This window comes from Topomyia yanbarensis, chromosome 2 (assembly GCF_030247195.1).
Source record: "Topomyia yanbarensis strain Yona2022 chromosome 2, ASM3024719v1, whole genome shotgun sequence".
NCBI lineage: Eukaryota > Metazoa > Arthropoda > Insecta > Diptera > Culicidae > Topomyia > Topomyia yanbarensis.
The window spans coordinates 57,652,890-57,669,946 of NC_080671.1; the positions used below are offsets into that span (position 1 = coordinate 57,652,890).

Here is a 17,057-nt window from a genome sequence, read left to right on the forward strand (position 1 = left end):
TTTACAAAAAACTTCACTAATCTGACACTTTTCACTGTATCTCAATAAAAAGTAATAAGAAGAGTTGCCAGACTCCTAACAAGTAGATTTCATGAGATTGGAACACTTCTCACTTCATATTTCTGAGTTACGAACAAAACGAAAAGGTGGCAATATAGTTGCCACTGCCTTGTAAAGGGTTAAAGGAGAGAAAGTAAACAGACTTTCATTGCTAGATATTACGTTTTTTTTAAAATTCAATTTTTGACTCCACCAGGTTCTACTGATTCCTTTTACGGCCCTTAGTAATTGTGTAAATTTTGGTACCGATCGGTTGTGTCTACAGACCCTCCAAAAATTTCAAAGTTTATATGGAAATTAGTATGAAAAATCGGTTAAAATTGATAATAAATTCTTAAAAAATCACCTCATCGATCAATTCTTGAGAACACTATATATTTCTAAAGGCATTCTTCTACTGAACACATTCGTGAAACTTTGTACGTTTGTGAAAATTCGCCTAGAAAAGTTATTAGCTAAAGAAGTAGCATGACTTTAAAACAAGTGGATTTTATTATTAATCATAGTAACCCTCTTTGAATAGCTCCATCAACGACACGACTAGACACTGGAATTTCAAAACTGTATCGCAAATCTGACTACCCCTCAGTGACTCAGGTAACTGGTAATGTCAAATATGACTTTTCGTTTGAAAATGCATGAAACTACCAACACTGAAAAATCTGTTGTTATTTTTTCCAAATAACCTCTTGCATCCCTTGGTTACGCAGGGAAAAACAAATACACGACAACAATACAAATCTTGATTTTTAAAATATGTTATAATAGTCTGATTATTGCGCTAATGTTACTACTATTTTCAGCGATCAAGATACGACTCATGGATAATTCGCAGATCGGGACCAGTTTGCTGAACAACGTTCTCTTCGATAAAGTTCGTTTCCCCCCAGTAACACTCCAATCTTTTGAAAGAAATGCTAAAAAGGTTTCACCACTAATGACAATTGCTACCTGGTTTTGCTGATGAAATTTTCTGACATCTTCCTAGTTAAACCCATTCCGAACCGGTTCGGAATTTTGAATGGAATCAGTATGGATTCCAACTCAATTCGGTTTCGGAATCAGTCGTTGCATTTGAGTTAGAATCTATACTGACTCTATTCAGGAGTCCGAATCAAATTTCGAACGGTTTGACCTGGTTGGACAGCTTCAAAAATTCCTGCCAACACGCACCAGAGTCCTTCTGATGATCGTAGTACCCTCACATTTGTGCCTGCATTAACTGGCTGTAGGTATCTGAAGCTGTAGTGTTGGAAATTAAAAACAGAGCTCCCTGGAGGTCGAGCCCATTTTTAAACGATTACCTGCGAGATTGATAAGGGTAACCTGGCGTCCCGGTACGTGATGTCAGACAGCTCGAGAATTTAATTGATGTTTATCTTCCAGATGCCACAAAGCTGTAAGTTTTATCTTCTACTTTCCCCGGTCATCGTTGTCCGCCCTTTCACCCCTGTGGTATACTTATGAAATATCACAAGTGTCCGAATTAAAAAGTGAGAAGAATATATTTTCAATCCTGTGGTGATGTAAATTCTTAAAGACTACACATACTACAATTTGGTATCCCTTATAGACAATATAATTTAAACAATATCAATAGTACAGCCTTTGTGAATCCTTCTTGATCATGATCTGCCTTCAGCGCCCCTCAAACAGACACATCACTGTTCAAAGACAACCGCATGCAGCGCTTCTTGTGCTTGCAGTACGATGCACCATCGCTGAATCGTTTCTGACAGATTTCACACTGAAATGGTTTCTCGCCTGTATGGGTCTTGCAACCAAAAAAAAAACTTCCTTTTCATTAACAACCTAACTACTATAAACTCTTTCTCACCGGCGATGTATGCTCAACTGATCCTTTCGCATAAAATCTTTCCGAAATATATCGCACCGGCATTGCTGCCCGCGGCTATGGGTGAGCACGTGCGTTGGCAGGACGGATGCCGATTTGTACAATTTACTGTTGCAGATGGGATAGTCATACCTACGCTCTTCATTGTGATGATTTTTGACGTGGGTTTGCAGCCGGTGAATTGTCGCATTGCGCGCGCCGCAGTACGTACAGGTGTACTTGTCCGTATGAATCTCTTTATGGCAACTCAGATGTTGCGTAGACAAAAAGGTTTTTGGACAAACCGGACACTGTACGTATGGATACGTTTCATTAGAGTGGTCCTGTCGAATATGTTCAATCAGTTCATTAGATTTTCTGTGAGGTCGCTTACAGAGCTTACAGATCAAGTGATACGGCTTAAACCGTACCGTTGGCAGAGATTTGTTTAAATGAACAATCTGACGATGCTTGCAAAGACCGTGATAGTTTTTGAATTGTTCACTACATTCCTCACAAACGTGAGGATTTAAACTTTCGTGCACCATTCTTACATGATTCTTAACATCAAGCGAACGACTAAAGTAGGTGTCACACAAGTCGCAAACGAAAGGTTTTCTTGCGTGTGTAAAAGCATGTGTCGTTCCAAACTTGACTTAGCTGTGAAGATCTTGTCGCATATGTTACAGGTTGGAATCCCCTGGCTGTTGTGTACCCTTCATATGTGAAAGTTCAGTTTAGAGTTACACCTGAATGTTTCATCACAAATATTACAGCTTTTGAATATCGTCACTGGTGAACGAATTTTGGCATTATTTTCAATTCCATGAACTTTGTTTTCATGGACCTTCACCTGATTTGGGGAAGAAAATCCAAGCTGACAGACGCTACATTTGTTCGGTCGTTCCTTTGTTTCAAGTCGACCCAGATGACGGTTATATGCGATAACCTGACGGAACTGGGAAAAACATTCTTTGCAATGGTATCCCACGTTTGTGGCATGTACTTCCGACAAATGTTGGAGTAACTCGTTTGCGTCTTCAAAAACAGTTACGCAGATATAACACTTTCTACCGGGAGCACGTCGTTTGGCATAAGTTCGTTTGGCATAAGTTCATTTGGCATAAGTTTATTTGGCATAATGTTCATTTGGCATAACAGCAGGTGACACATGCTTTCGTTTGGCATAATGTTCATTTGGCATAATGGTCATTTGGCATAATGGTCGTTTGGCATAATGGTCGTTTGGCATAATTTGAAATATCCATTGAAATCTCTTATATTTAATGTTGACGCCTAATGTGGCAACGCCACATCGCTTTAAGTATGGTAGTTAAACTATTTGATAGCCCCTATGTTTGAGTAACCCGAGCAAACGAGTGAGTTGCTGGTGAGAGGTAGCCACTTCTGACGGCCGGTCGATGACCACCTCGGCCCGTTGGTCACGGTTATGCGATATTTCCAAGGGCTATTTGGTATATTGATTCAAAGAACTGCTCATGTTTGAAAGAAGGAATCAACCCCTAAGTTTGAGCAAACGAGTGGATCACCAGTTTACTTCCGAGCGCTATTTGGTATACAAATTCAAAGAACTGCTCATGTCTTAAAGAAGGAATCAATCCTTGTTTCTGGCAAATATATACGTGTATATTTGCCAGAAGGTTGATTCCTTCTTTCAGTCATGAGCTGTTCTTTAAATTTGCATACCAAATGGCCCTCGCAAGTAAACTGGTGATATACTGGTTTGCCCGTTTTACCCAAAATTAGGAGTTGACTCCTTCTTTCAAAAATGAGCAGCTCTTTTAATCTGCATGTTTAATAAGTTCGCTAGCAAAGTGTTGATTTACTCGTTTGCCCGGATTACTTAAACATAAGGGTTGATTCTTCTTTCAAATATGAGCAGTTATTTGAACCTATATACCAATTAACCCTTGGCATTGTCGCATAACTGAGACCAAGGATCCGAAGTGGGTTCCGCCGGGTTCCGATGGTGCGTCGGCGGCCCCTCGCGAGCAAACCTGTGATCCACTCGTTTGCCCGGATTACTCAAACATAGGGGCTATCAACTAGTTCAAGTCCGACGGAGCGGAGCGATGTCGGACAGCACCCTGTTTAAAGCGATTTGGCGTAGCCACATTAGGCGTCAACGACTAGTAACAGAAAATTCAACGTATTTTTTAAATTATGCCAAACCAACATTATGCCAAATGACCATTATGCCAAACGACCATTATGCCAAACGAACGTATGTGTCACCTACTGTTATGCCAAATGAACATTATGCCAAAAGAACTTATGCCAAACGAACTTATGCCAAACGACGTGCTCCCCTTTCTACCAACGACGGCTTTCAATGCAACCGATTTCGTCGAGTTTCTAAATCTGGTTATTGTTTTAGGTGCGATTACTGCTGTATCCTTGAAAGGTGATCTAAGCAATGGTTCATCTGGAGGTAGTGTTAATTGTAACGACTGTTCGTTCTCAGCTTCTACGATACTACATAGTTCTGTTTCCTCAATGAACGCATCTACGGACGGATGTTCTAAAACAATTTTACTGTGAATCTCCAGTGCCGAGGTTTGTGCAGTCGCTAACAACTTCGTAAAATCTTTCTCAGCTGCAAGAAACGCCGCCCAGATTGAATGTAATATTTCGGCACGAGCGATACATTCGCCGCATATCATCAACAGGAGATCATCGTCCTTAAAGTGAATGTTCAATATTTCAAACACAATGGAAGGGACAATCTTTCCCTCCAGCATATTGCGTATGGCAATCATATTGGTACTGGGGTGAAAGTTTAAGCACAACCGGCAGCTACCAACTTCCAGTAAATCACCGTTGCTATAATCGATTAAAAGGAACAATCACTCACTCGTAAAATTAATCTCAATCTACATACCAATGATAGAACAGAGTCGGTTCCTGGCACCAACAGTCTTCCGGTTGCGTGTCCTGTACGGTCGTAAAATGCTGCTCGCAGATCTCGTACTGAGACAGTTCCTGTTTATCACAAACTGCTACCGGCAGTCCAGTGCCGACCTATATTGCCTTGAGCCACCGTTCCGAAAGCAGGTCGTACCGCGGAAAAAGCTTAAACGTTCCATCCGTGGTTAAACAGGTAGGCACGGTACAGGGCATGATGAGATGTTCAAGATGTAACAATAATTATTATCTATCTTCTATTTGATTCAACACAAAGAAAAAACTCATTACGAGGGCGACACCCTTCTCCCCGTTGGTTTTCATTTAATACCAGCAAAACTCGCTAAACCGAAACAAACAAAACATGGTTGCTACACAGCAACCGAAAATCAGCTAAACAAAGAAGTGTTGCTGAAGAAATTATTTTGTTGCGCGCATCGAGGGGTCACTCAATATACTGGTAACTGGAGGTAAATCGCTCGAGACACTTTTTCTAAGGCATGTTGCATTGAATGTCTAGTCGTGTCGTTGGCTCCATCGTTATACAAGTGACCCACCGCTCGCGTATGGCAGATGCAGTTATGTTATGAAACGATTTTACTTATGATCTTATGAACATTTCTGTAACGTTTTTTAAGCAGACCCTACACAGGATAGAAATATTGTCAATAAATTTATTAACAAGACTGCTTCAATCCATCAATCCCATTTGATTGTATGTCGTTTCCCAGAATACCATTTCCCGGAAAACCATTTTCCGGAATGCCATTTCCCGGAAAACCATTTCCCGGAATGTACCATTTCCCGGAATACTATTTCCCGGAATGTACCAATTCCCGGAATATACCAAGTCCCGGAATATCATTTCCCGGATCGTACTTTTTCTCGGCAATTTGTTATACTAGTGAAATCTGAAGTACTTTTAGAACATTTGAATTTAGAACTATGTTGCTACTCAAATATTTGTTTGGTTTCCTTCACAGCTTGTCTTTGCTCGCTGATCATGTTAATGAATTTAAAAAAAACTAATTCTCATGCATATGTAATTTTATTTGAAATCATTATCAATCAATCGAATGTCCAGAAAATAGCTTATGCTAAAAGAAGGCGATATGCTGCCTTTTAAATTTCAAAAATGGCCGCATTTCGAGGCGTTCTAAATTGATCGTTACGAATTTACACCATTATAGAGTACGGTATAAGCATATTTTTCTTTGCGCAATAAGGAGATGAATCAAGATCCCAAGATGGGATTCATAATACGACTTATGCAGCACAAAATATTAATTTTAAGTAATTTGTTCAGCATTTTCCCGCCAGCACGTTTTTTTTAATCCGAGCCTATCTCCTGTAATGTTTGACCTAGTGTCAAAAACTAAAGTTTTTTTTTCGATTCCTTAGAACTATAGCAAGTGACTTACGTAGGATTTTTTTTCGCTATTTTAATTTCACTCGAAACACTGAAAATATAATTTAAATCAACAACCAATTTCATTGCTTTCGACAAAGTACCGCACAACATCGCAAAAAACACGCGCTCAAGCACATTCAGAACACCCACAGGTGTCCCGCAAGGCAGTCATCTGGGCCAGCTTATTTTTATTCTGTTTATTAACGATATCTGTAGTCGGATCAATTCTGGGAAATTGCTGTACGCGAACGATCTCAAAATCTTCCGAACTATCGCTTCTGCACTTGACGCCGTAGTGCGTAGTGCTTCAAGAAGATATCTGTAATATTCAATAATGGTGCACGCTTAACGAAATGGAAGTCAACGTTAATAAATGCAAAGTAATTTCTCTTAGTCTTAAATTTGCCGAAAATAGCATAGAAAATCGATACAGATATCATTTATTAACTAAAATCCTTCGAACGTCGCTGGAAAAAATAATTTCGAATATGCTGTGAATATTTCAAAGCTCGTGGTTTGAAGTGGATGGAAAAAAACGCGTTTGAAGTTTTTAGTACGCTTAGAGTTTACCTAAAAACGATAGGACAGAATTGATAATATATACAATTAGGTGTTCTGTTCGCCTTCCACTTTCTGTTATATCATTTTATTTCAATAACAATATTTTCAAATCTTGAAAATTCTACAGTGGGGTATTATACTTTTCACCGAAGATTACCACGTGACGGAATCGATTCAAAATAGTAAAAGAATTGAAAATATACCATTTTAACTGAACCCGCAAAATTTGGAACAAATATCAAGCAAAATATAGGGCCTGTTAGTCAGGAATTAGACGGCCGTGAATTTATTCACCACTTCACTACCTGCGGTGGGAAAATTGGAAAGTATTTGCTACTATTGTGGTACCCATTTAATTCATTGATTTCCCATCCATTAGGGTGCTTTTTATTCTCCAAACGATTTTTTTATATCCGCCTAAGTTTCTTTTTGGTTCAAACCCAAAAGCCGTCCGTAAGCTGTTCATATAATGATCAATTTGAATAAATTTTCCTAACATCGCGGAATCGAAAAGATTAAATCTTTAAAATGACAGTTTTGCAATCTTATCGCTATCTTGTTTTTTAGCGCCATAACAACTCGATCAAAAAAATTTAAAAATATTTTCAAACAACTTTTCATGTTCTAAAGTAGGTAAAATCTCCTAGAACACAATTAGCTGCATAACAGTTCTTCTAAAAATAAGTTTGGTCGGTGAGGTATGAGTTTTTTTTATTTTCCGGGAAATGGTATTCTGCGAAATGGTTTTTCCGGGAAATGATACATTCCGGGAAATAGTTTTCCCGGAAATGATACATTCCGGAAAATGGTTTTCCTGGAAATGGTACATTCCGGGAAACGATATTCCGGGATATGGTACATTCCGGGAAATAGTATTTAATATGATTTATTGTCAATATTTCTGCTCGTGTAGGGTCCGCTTTAGAGCATCGACGGGTTAGTTATGACGATCATTCCACATTCCAACGCTGTTTTAATTACTGGTGGGTTTACCGCCAAAACGGAACAAGCATTCATTAGTGGAATAAGCAACGGCGCAAGCATGAACGAAACCCACAACGCTTGAGCAAAGGCAGTGATATATTCTCAAGTAAACATATAGATTTTCGGTTTTCCTGTCCATTGTGATATTTTCTTTTTTAGAGTTTTTATAAGATAATGTTATTGTAATTAGAATACTATTTAAGTGATAGAGGGCTAATTATGTGAAACAACATAGTTATTTCGTTCTGTTTTCATTCAACATTGCTACTGTTAAAAACATTAATGTTTATTTTTTGTGTGTGTTGTGATTAACCCATCGCGGTAGGTTGGGGTGCGCAAAAAAACTTGTTTTAATTTTTGTTTTATGTTATACCTATGGTGGATCGGTACATTCTACAATGATTAAATAGGTCAATGAAAAGTAATGACAGATGATTTAAACATAGGCCAAAATAAAATGTGTCTTAATTGAACTGAAATGAATCGTTTTCGACTTAAGTGAGATAAGTATCCCAACCACGAAAGCTAAATTTAAATGAGTATGCACATGATTCCTTCCACCACGGTTCGTTATACTCGTTTCTTCGTCTCCGTAAATTATTTTCCTCAATCTCGCAAGATAACGAAAAAATACTATTTTTGCAAACAGCCAAGATCTTATCGCAAAGTAAAAGTTATACTGCGAACGTGAGTTAAGTGTCTTGTGTATCGACTAACAAAAATTAACAAATATGACGCCGCCGTCAGCAGCAGTAGCGGATCGAGCTCGAATAGCTCTGCAACTTTAGGACACGAGTTAACCTTATCTAAGCCAGCTACAGCGAGATTATTACTCCAGATAGAAAACGAAAGCCGGTTAATCGGTGTACCGATAAACTGTCCCCTTATCACTAATAACAAGCAGTGCTAATGAGAAAGGTTGTCGACATTTCCCATAGGACAGACGTTTTGTTTTGTTTACTTGCACTTTCGTGATTAGTAAATGTCGCTTTCATGGTTCGAACAGCACGTTATGCATCTAAGGTTAACTCGTAATCGCATCATGCTATTGTGAATTGTTATGATTGAGTGTTCATTTGCTATATCTTCCATTATTTTAGTTTCGATTTCAAATATTGAGCGAATGTTTCTGTATGCGGCTCATTTGATCGGTTTGTTTGTTTATTTGTTGGAGATCGCTATTATAATCGTCTTTTAACCACAAACTTCTGTTTGTTCCGTTTTAAAATTATTAATAAATCGAGAAGACAAGCTGAAAAGGTTAAAAGCAAAAAATAGAAATTTTGGTTGGTCTTTCAAAAGTGAACCTGGAACAAATGACCAAGCCTGTTGCATTACTTTTCTCATGATACGAAGTTTGTACTTTGACAACAATGATTAAACAAGATGCGGTATTCTCACGTTTAAATAATCAGATCAGATCAGAAATTTCTGACTTTAAATATTCCAGTTCACTGCAATTCAGGTTTTTATTTCATCAAACTAAGTATTTAGAGGCATAGGAGGATATAAAGTTGAAAATTCACATACATTTAGAGCGAAAAATTTGAATATAAAGTATAAATCTATTTCTCCTACATGCTAATATCACAGAGTACAGTCAATGAAATAGTTCTCACACGCGGATTTACCATCGCGACTGACCGATGGTAGATGACAAATCAACCGCCCTATCCCACGGAGTGTACCAAAATACTGTTAGTGTTTGCCAACTAATATTCACACCAGAAAGTACAGCATTGTTAAATAGTACATTCCTGGGGTGAAGCTTTTCTGCAATCTTCTAGTGATTTATTTTGCATTATCCCCAACAAAACTTCCCAGTCCAGATCATGTGTTTATACAAGAAAAGCCACTTGTTAGCAAACAAAAACAGGGGCAATCTCACCAACTGGCGTCTGCAGGCTGAAGCGAAATCTACCCTTTATGCCTGACTTGGAAAAAGATTTTCATATATATATTTTTTTTTCATTTATAGTAATACAATCAGCAACTTCTAATGTGTGCACTTAGCCTTGACATGTAACTAAATTTCGCTCCATTGCAGTCTCAAACGTTTACTGTTAGTTACTTGTAATATTTTGAGTGCAACTTCGATATTGATAACAACCTTAATTTATCATCACGATGAATGATCAAATGTAGGTGCCTATATATACTGATGCCTTAACAATCTAAAAAAAAAGCACGCTTGTTCCAGTTGGTTACACATTGCCGGCATCGCGCACTCACGGTTACGTCAATTCTCACGCCGCAGCTCTCACCTGCCTTCACGTAACGGTGCTGTGCTGTGTGGTGTTACAAAAATTGTTCAAAGTTTTTTTTATCTTTTCTAATCAATATGCTTACAATGGAATCCTTTGCTATGTTATAAAGTTAATTTAAAGTTGGTTAATTGCTTTATCGGGTTTTTAAAATTTCTGTGGTGGTAATATAGCTACGATGAAAAAAATCGGGGAATTATCCCTACAAAACAAAAACATAGTTGTTAGAAGATTCTAACAGAAAAGGTTAAATTAAATAAATGTGGATACATTCTACATTGGACAAGCTATCCCTCTGCCTATCAAATCATTGTTGTAATAATAGGTATTGTCTTGAAAAAATAAACAAACATCGGTTCGGTTTTGTATATGTAGATCATCGGATCAAAGTGCAAAGTGTTGTCAAGAAGATTTGTTGTACTGTTCAATCTAGTAGCATTCTTCATCCTCCATAGCGAAATCGCTGGTGAATCCAGAATCGGCGTAAACTGAACTGTTGAACGGAAAGAGAAAGAATCAGTTATCATCATATTTCACCTATTTGTTGATATTTAATGACTCGAAGTAGAAGCTGTTACCAAGCCGTCTCTTGTCAGTTATAACTCCAGATGATTAGAGAAACAGTTTGAATATCAGGGAACTACGGAAAACGAGGAAAACTACTAAGATCTCGGTGCTTTTAACAGTAAAATCCGATGACTGAACGCAGATGCTGACCATAATACCACACCTTGCCTAACTGATTACAGATGTGCGAATGAACATATGACGATTATCGATGCAGGAGATAGCTGAAAAACAGCAAGCCAACGAACAATTAGAAACTGTCGAAAATTTCATGAGAAAAGAAGCGGAAGAGCTGACTATTAAACGTATATGCTTGCATTGCATCGCATGTGCGTCAGAAAAAGGAGAAGTAACTGCTGTATAGTAAACGATCCCACCGAATTCTTCATTTCGGCTCGGTGTTCCTCCTAATATGTTGAATGGCTTATTTTTATAAGAGGTAAGGGGTTCCATAACGTTCACCCGAATGTCCTTCGCCCAAAAGTCACACATCCAAATGGAACATTAACCAGACTGGACCATTTACTCGAATAGATGGTTGTACGACTTTCCCCCGAAAACCATTCCCCAGAAACTAAAACACCGAAGATTTTTCCCCAGAAAGAACCATTCTCCAGAAAACCATTCCGTCGAAAGTACCAATTACCAGAAAACCTTTTCCCAGAAAGTATTTTTGCCCAGAAAACCGTTACCCAGAATGAACAAATACCCAGAAGTTCATACCCTAGAAAAAACCATTTCCCAGAAATTGAGGTATTTTATCTGAAGATGACTTATTTATTAGTATTAATATTCAGGTTTGGTTTTATAATATAAGAGCTATTGATAAAATGGTATATTTTAATGTTGTACCATCTTCCTGGTCGACAATTAAAACGTCTTTTAATTTTTTATCTCTTCTGCCTGTTTTTTACAGCGACGCCGGTTTATCATGTCTTCTTGCAGATATCGCATATATTCCGCCGACGTGGACTGCTCTTTCTCTTTGAATGCTTTCACAACCGCATAAAGTTTAAGGTCACTGGTATCTTTTAATTGTGCATTTAATTGGTTGTGATACCCTTCTATTGCGTTTGAGGTTCTGGGTATGTCATTGAGGGTATTGTATCGCATGGTCCATAATTCAGGGGAAAATCTGGCCTGTGCCTGTGCGCAGTGTTTTCCAACCCTTCGCTTTCCCAAAACGTATTTTTTATGTAATCGAAGTACGGGGACATTTGTTCCGGAGCTGAAGCACGGACAATACCCAAGCCTTCAGGCACATCTTGAGGCTTCAAAAAGTCCAAGGCCTGGGTTTGTCTGAAAGAGATCTGCATTTGCACGCTTTTCAAATAAATTCCAGATAATCCCAATTTTTAAATCCGTTTCCACCAATGTTTCGTTAGGTGGAAAAAGCAACCATATCGCACAGAATTGGGAACAATCCTTGCTATAGTGTTTATCTAAGCGGTTTCAAAATCTGTCAATACAATCGACGGATTAATTATAATATTGTTGTTGGCTGCTATGGTTTTTATCAGTTCTAGAGCTTTTTTTGTAGTTGGATTCTGATTTATCTGGAAGGAGAATGTGTAATAAGGGCAGGAACGTTCGTTCAACGCTCAATGTTCCGATTGACCCGTGGATGGCAATTTATGTAGCAGATGAATCAATAAGGACATGACCTGTGATTAACTCGTATGCTCGGTTTATTCTAACATAGGAATTGACTCCTTCTTTTAAACATGAGCAACTTTTTGAATATGTATGTCAAATAGCCCTCGGCTGACCGGTTTTCTCAAACATAGGGGTTGATTCATTCTTTCAAGCACACTATGGAATAGCTGGAGCAAAAAGTTGGCTAAAATAGGAAAAACATATTCGAACTATCATATTAAAGATTTTTTATAACATTCTTCGATGTTTGTTGCATCATGTACCATCGAAATTTCCCTCTACTCTCGAGGCCTAAAATTGAGGTGTTTTTGGGAATAATTAGCGAAAGATCTACTGAATGGATCTTGATTTTTTTTTATTTTGAGGATACATGTTTCGGCTTTTCAATTTAACTTTTAACGACGAAAACAAATATCTCTGCGGCCTTGAAACGTCATTTGTGACATCGATGTTTAAATTACATGGGCCCCGCTTAAGTAAAGTTTCGACTAATAGGGTTTTCGTCTTCAAAAGTGAAATTCGAAAGCCATTACCAAAAAAATGATTCATTTCTTCTAAAAACTGTCCGTATGCAACAGATTTTATTCAATTGAAACTATGCAATCAATGAAGTAATATTACGTTAGAAAACGTTGTTATTGACCTATGCTAAGTACTCTGTTGTTGAAAATATCGAGTTATTACTAGAATTTTAAAAAAATCGAAAAAAATTTCAATGGCTGAAAATGTGCTTAAATAGTTTTGAAAATATGTTGCCGAAGCGCCTCTTATGTATACCCCGAGCGTAACTTTAAAACTTTAAGCGCGATTTTTTTCGAAACCGCTTTTTAGCTGGTTGGAAATGTAAGTCAAACAACTCTTTTTGGATCGTTTTGAAATTGGCACAGTGTATTCAGGGGGGAAGACCATTTGGCATAAAGTCATTTGGCATAACATCGTTTGGCATAAAGTCATTTGGCATAAAGCCACTTGGCATAACCATAGCGCGATTCAAGTGGTCTTTTGGCATAAAGCCATTTGACATAAACGTCATTTAGCATAATCGATTAAAACAAAATTGTAGATTGCCATTTGGCATAAGGACCATTTCGCATAATGCCCATTTGGCATAAAGCCATTTGGCATAATAGACATTAAACATAATTTCCCAGGTCTATTTGATTTACATGTAACCGAAATAATAGGATACAAAATCGGTAACTTTCTGGTATGCAGTTTACCATTGCACGATATGGACTACAGTCGTGATTCACTGGTTGGTCAATTTTTAACTGGACCGCTTTTTATTTGGACCTCCGCTAGTTGGATCTGAATGTCAAAATCTCATGTCAAATTCACTTTGCCAATCAAACTGACATTAATTAGAGATTTGACAAGATGCATTTTCGGTCCAACTAGCGAATCAAATTCGTTAGTTGGACGACTGTACACAAATTGCCTGAATTTTCCGGAAATACAAGAAAACTACAGTAAACACTGAACTTGTCCTAGAAGACCTGCTAGGCAGCCAACTGCGCTTTAGCTTTCCACATTCTATTGAAAATTTGTTTGAATTTTATTCATTTTAAATGCAACTATGAATTTCTAAGAGTTTACATTATTCTGAATATTGTCAATTCTTCGAAAGTTTTTGATTTCGATAATAACTTAAAGCGTCTGAGATTTTGCCTTCTTTTACATATATGTAGTAAATTTCTTTTAACTTTTAATTTTATTGCTTTGAGCTTTTTTCTTCTTGTGACTATGAACTAGTCGAGATTTTTCCCTCTTTTCAATTTAGATTGCAAACAAAAGTAAACGTCAGAAGAACAAACATTCGTAAAGCAAGATACTATATATCTCGAATTAGATTTCATATTGTATAAAAAGTAGTTGGGTTAAAAAAATGTAGCAATCCAAATATTCGTAAATGGAATGGTTAATACAATGGTTCTTCTTCGCTCGTTCCCTCTAATTGATTTGACATGAGATCTGTAGTTTTAAAATAGCCTATCATTAGCAGATTACAATTACCGATTTTTTGTTGCATGACATTTCACAAATTTTTTAACTTTCATGCAAGATGACCAACATAGTTCTAAATGCAAATATTCTCAATGCACAAATTCCATACTTACTTTAGTTTGCTATGTAATCAATCTGACACAGAAATTTTCTTCGTCTCACTGAAGTTGATTCCTTCTTTCAAACATGAGCTATTCTTGGAATCGTACTTTCAGTGAATCAAAACGCCATAAACATTTGAACGGGTATTTTCATACTTTATGCCACATGGCTCTTATGCCAAACGACTTTTATGCCAAACGACCGCAATAGCATTCAATATCCTGTATATTTTATGCCAAACGACCATTGTGCCAAATGGCTATTATGCCAAATGGCCTACTATCATTTTTTTTCTTATGCCAAACGGGCATTATGCCAAACGACGTTATGCCGAATGATTTATGCCAAACAGGTTAGCCCCGTATTCAGAATTGCTATCTCCAACGACGTACGTAGGATTTTATATTTTTATCACATAGTTGTTTTAAAATTGCGTCGATTTTAATGACTTTTAGCGCTTTTTCATTAACAAGTGCACCATTTCACAAAATCCTACGTCGCTTGCCATTGTACCAAGAAATCGAAAAAAAAAACAATTTTAGTTTTTAGCTCTAGGAAGCCAAAGCTTTGTGCTCAATCATTAACCGTCAATGGCACGCAAAGCGATAGAGATTTGAGATGTCCTATTAGGTATTTAACCTATTGGAGCTCTTTTTATGTTTCTAGATCTTCAGGTAATATTACATGTCTTTGCAACTCAAATGTATTATAGAGTTTTGGGATATTTCCGCGGCGCGATGCCGCAAATATCGAAAATCGACGGTTGTTGAATATTTAACAAACAATAGGGTTGGTGCTGCAATAGCCGCGGTGTACTACTAGTTGCAGTAGTAGGCTAAACGCTTGATTAAAATGCCAGCCGTCTCTAATTATTTTTTGCTTTGTAGTTCGCACTAAACTCGCAAGGCAACACAAGTTTTACCATAGAAATTTGCTCAAAAAACAACTGAAATAGTGAGTTTTCCTTGGTTTTTGAGCTCTTTTGCAGCTATAGTGGACCAAATGTACCTAGAGTTGCAAGCGGTTATAAATGCAAAAAATGGTTTAAAACCAATTATAATATTTTTTCTATCAAATAGGAATCGAAAGCTTTCATTTAACATATAATCATCGCCCGTAGATCTTTCCATATTTTTTAATGCGTTTAAATTTAAGCACAATGCGTAAATATTAAAAAATGGATGTGGATAGCAAACTTATAACAAGTATTTAAGTACACATTATCTAAATGTAACGAATTGTTTATTGAAAAAATAGAAGAAAAAATTTCGGTAAAATGATTTTCTGGGTTTTGGTACTTTCTGCGGAACAGTTTTCTGGGTTATGGTTCTTTCTGGTGAAAGTTTTCTGGGCTTTGGTACTTTCTGGGAATCAGTTTTCTGGGAATTAGTACTTTCTGGTATATGTGTTTCTGGGGAAAAAGCTTCGGTATTTTTTTTCTGGGGAATGGTATTCGGGGGAATGTTATACAATCGAATAGATTACTTGCTCGAGCTTGAGCTTGTGCAACCACCCCTGGCTGCTACTCCGTTACCGATCTGGATTAGCTGCAGTTCCATAGGGAATAAGTGGATAATTCGACACAGATCTTTCATTAGGGCCTAAGTCGCAATGTACTCAAATGGAGAAAAATCAGTTTTAATATTCGGCGAAGGTTTTCTAAATGTAGTTTTTATTGTAGGTATAAATTACTTTATGACCGTGTTTTTCCGGAAGCATTTTTCGTTAAACCTTATGACAATATAACAAAGAATTCAATTCCTATGTGCTTTTAGTGAGTAGAAACTAAAAAAATGCTTACGCCCAATTTGCATCCCAGTCGTGATTTCGCCCTTCAGCAACCACCATTTGCGGAAGGGCTAAACCGTGTACATAATTTTCAGAAGGGCGCGGTAAATGGGCTAAACTGACTCTGTCTTGCTGGGTAGGGCTGGGTAAATGGGCGAGCTTGACAGTATACTTTTTATAGGGCTCAGCAAATGGGCGCATAGAAACCCAATGTAAAAGAAAGGGCGCGTGAATCTTTTCTTCAAATTTCATGAAAATATCGAAATATTCGAATGTTTATGTGCAACAACTATCGAGTAGACATGATCATAGTAGATATTGCTTATCATTTATATAACAGAACCGCCGTTTATTCTTTTATTTGTGAATAATAACCGTACGCCCGCTTCTGTCTAAAAATGTAAGTTTGGCCTTTATATTCCATATGAGAAGAAGGGCCTAAGTCGAAATCTCAAAGAAAATGCATGTTTCGCCGTTTTGTTTTCTTTAATTATACATCGAACTAAAAACCATTTTAACTAATTTTCACCTCAATCTTGTAGTATTTTTGTTGCATAATGTCGTAATAGCGAAAACGGAGTTTGTTTACATTTGCGATTTAAGCCCTAATGAAAAATCTATGTCGAATTGTGCTTGGGAGTAGCGAAACATCCTTCAATATGCAACTCCTGGTAATCCTCAGTGTTCATTGATCAATACCGGCGCCGGCCAGGCCCGAACGTAGATCACGGAAGGGAAGGATTGGTTAGTCCGATACTTGCTGCTGGAGGCCGCGTATACTACTGCGCATTCCACAAGTATCACGGGAGAAGGATTTGATTTTGAAGTTGGATTCGATTGTATGTCGTTTCCCGGAATACCATTTTCCGGAATGTCCAATTTCACCATGCTTCTTCCTATA

At 37.5% G+C, this 17,057-nt stretch overlaps 3 protein-coding genes across 3 annotated transcripts in view; all 3 read right to left on the reverse strand.

The window, feature by feature from the left end:
* Nucleotides 1–1,893: 1,893 nt before the first annotated feature.
* Nucleotides 1,894–2,442, reverse strand: LOC131679488 (zinc finger protein 582-like). The gene has a single exon (XM_058960223.1). The coding sequence runs from the start codon at nt 2,440–2,442 to the stop codon at nt 1,894–1,896; it is 549 nt and encodes a 182-aa protein (XP_058816206.1).
* Nucleotides 2,443–4,146: 1,704 nt separating this feature from the next.
* On the reverse strand, nt 4,147–4,932 carry LOC131679489 (uncharacterized). Its single transcript, XM_058960224.1, has 2 exons — nt 4,797–4,932; nt 4,147–4,738 (listed from the first exon to the last, which is right to left on the reverse strand). Exon 2 carries the CDS (start codon nt 4,672–4,674, stop codon nt 4,147–4,149), a length of 528 nt encoding a protein of 175 aa, XP_058816207.1. The 5' UTR covers nt 4,675–4,738; nt 4,797–4,932.
* Nucleotides 4,933–7,894: 2,962 nt separating this feature from the next.
* Nucleotides 7,895–17,057, reverse strand: part of LOC131685751 (repressor of RNA polymerase III transcription MAF1 homolog) — a 28,889-nt gene continuing 19,726 nt past the window's right edge. Inside the window, exon 3 of the mRNA XM_058969681.1 lies at nt 7,895–10,532. Coding sequence (XP_058825664.1) covers nt 10,469–10,532 — 64 coding nt within the window. The 3' untranslated portion in view covers nt 7,895–10,468. The remainder of the gene's footprint in view (nt 10,533–17,057) is intronic.

What these genes read in the sequence shown, in the direction of transcription:
- LOC131679489 (XM_058960224.1), bottom strand. Translation starts at nt 4,674, where the DNA reads ATGATTGCCATACGCAATATGCTGGAGGGAAAGATTGTCCCTTCCATT.
- LOC131679488 (XM_058960223.1), bottom strand. Translation starts at nt 2,442, where the DNA reads ATGGTGCACGAAAGTTTAAATCCTCACGTTTGTGAGGAATGTAGTGAA.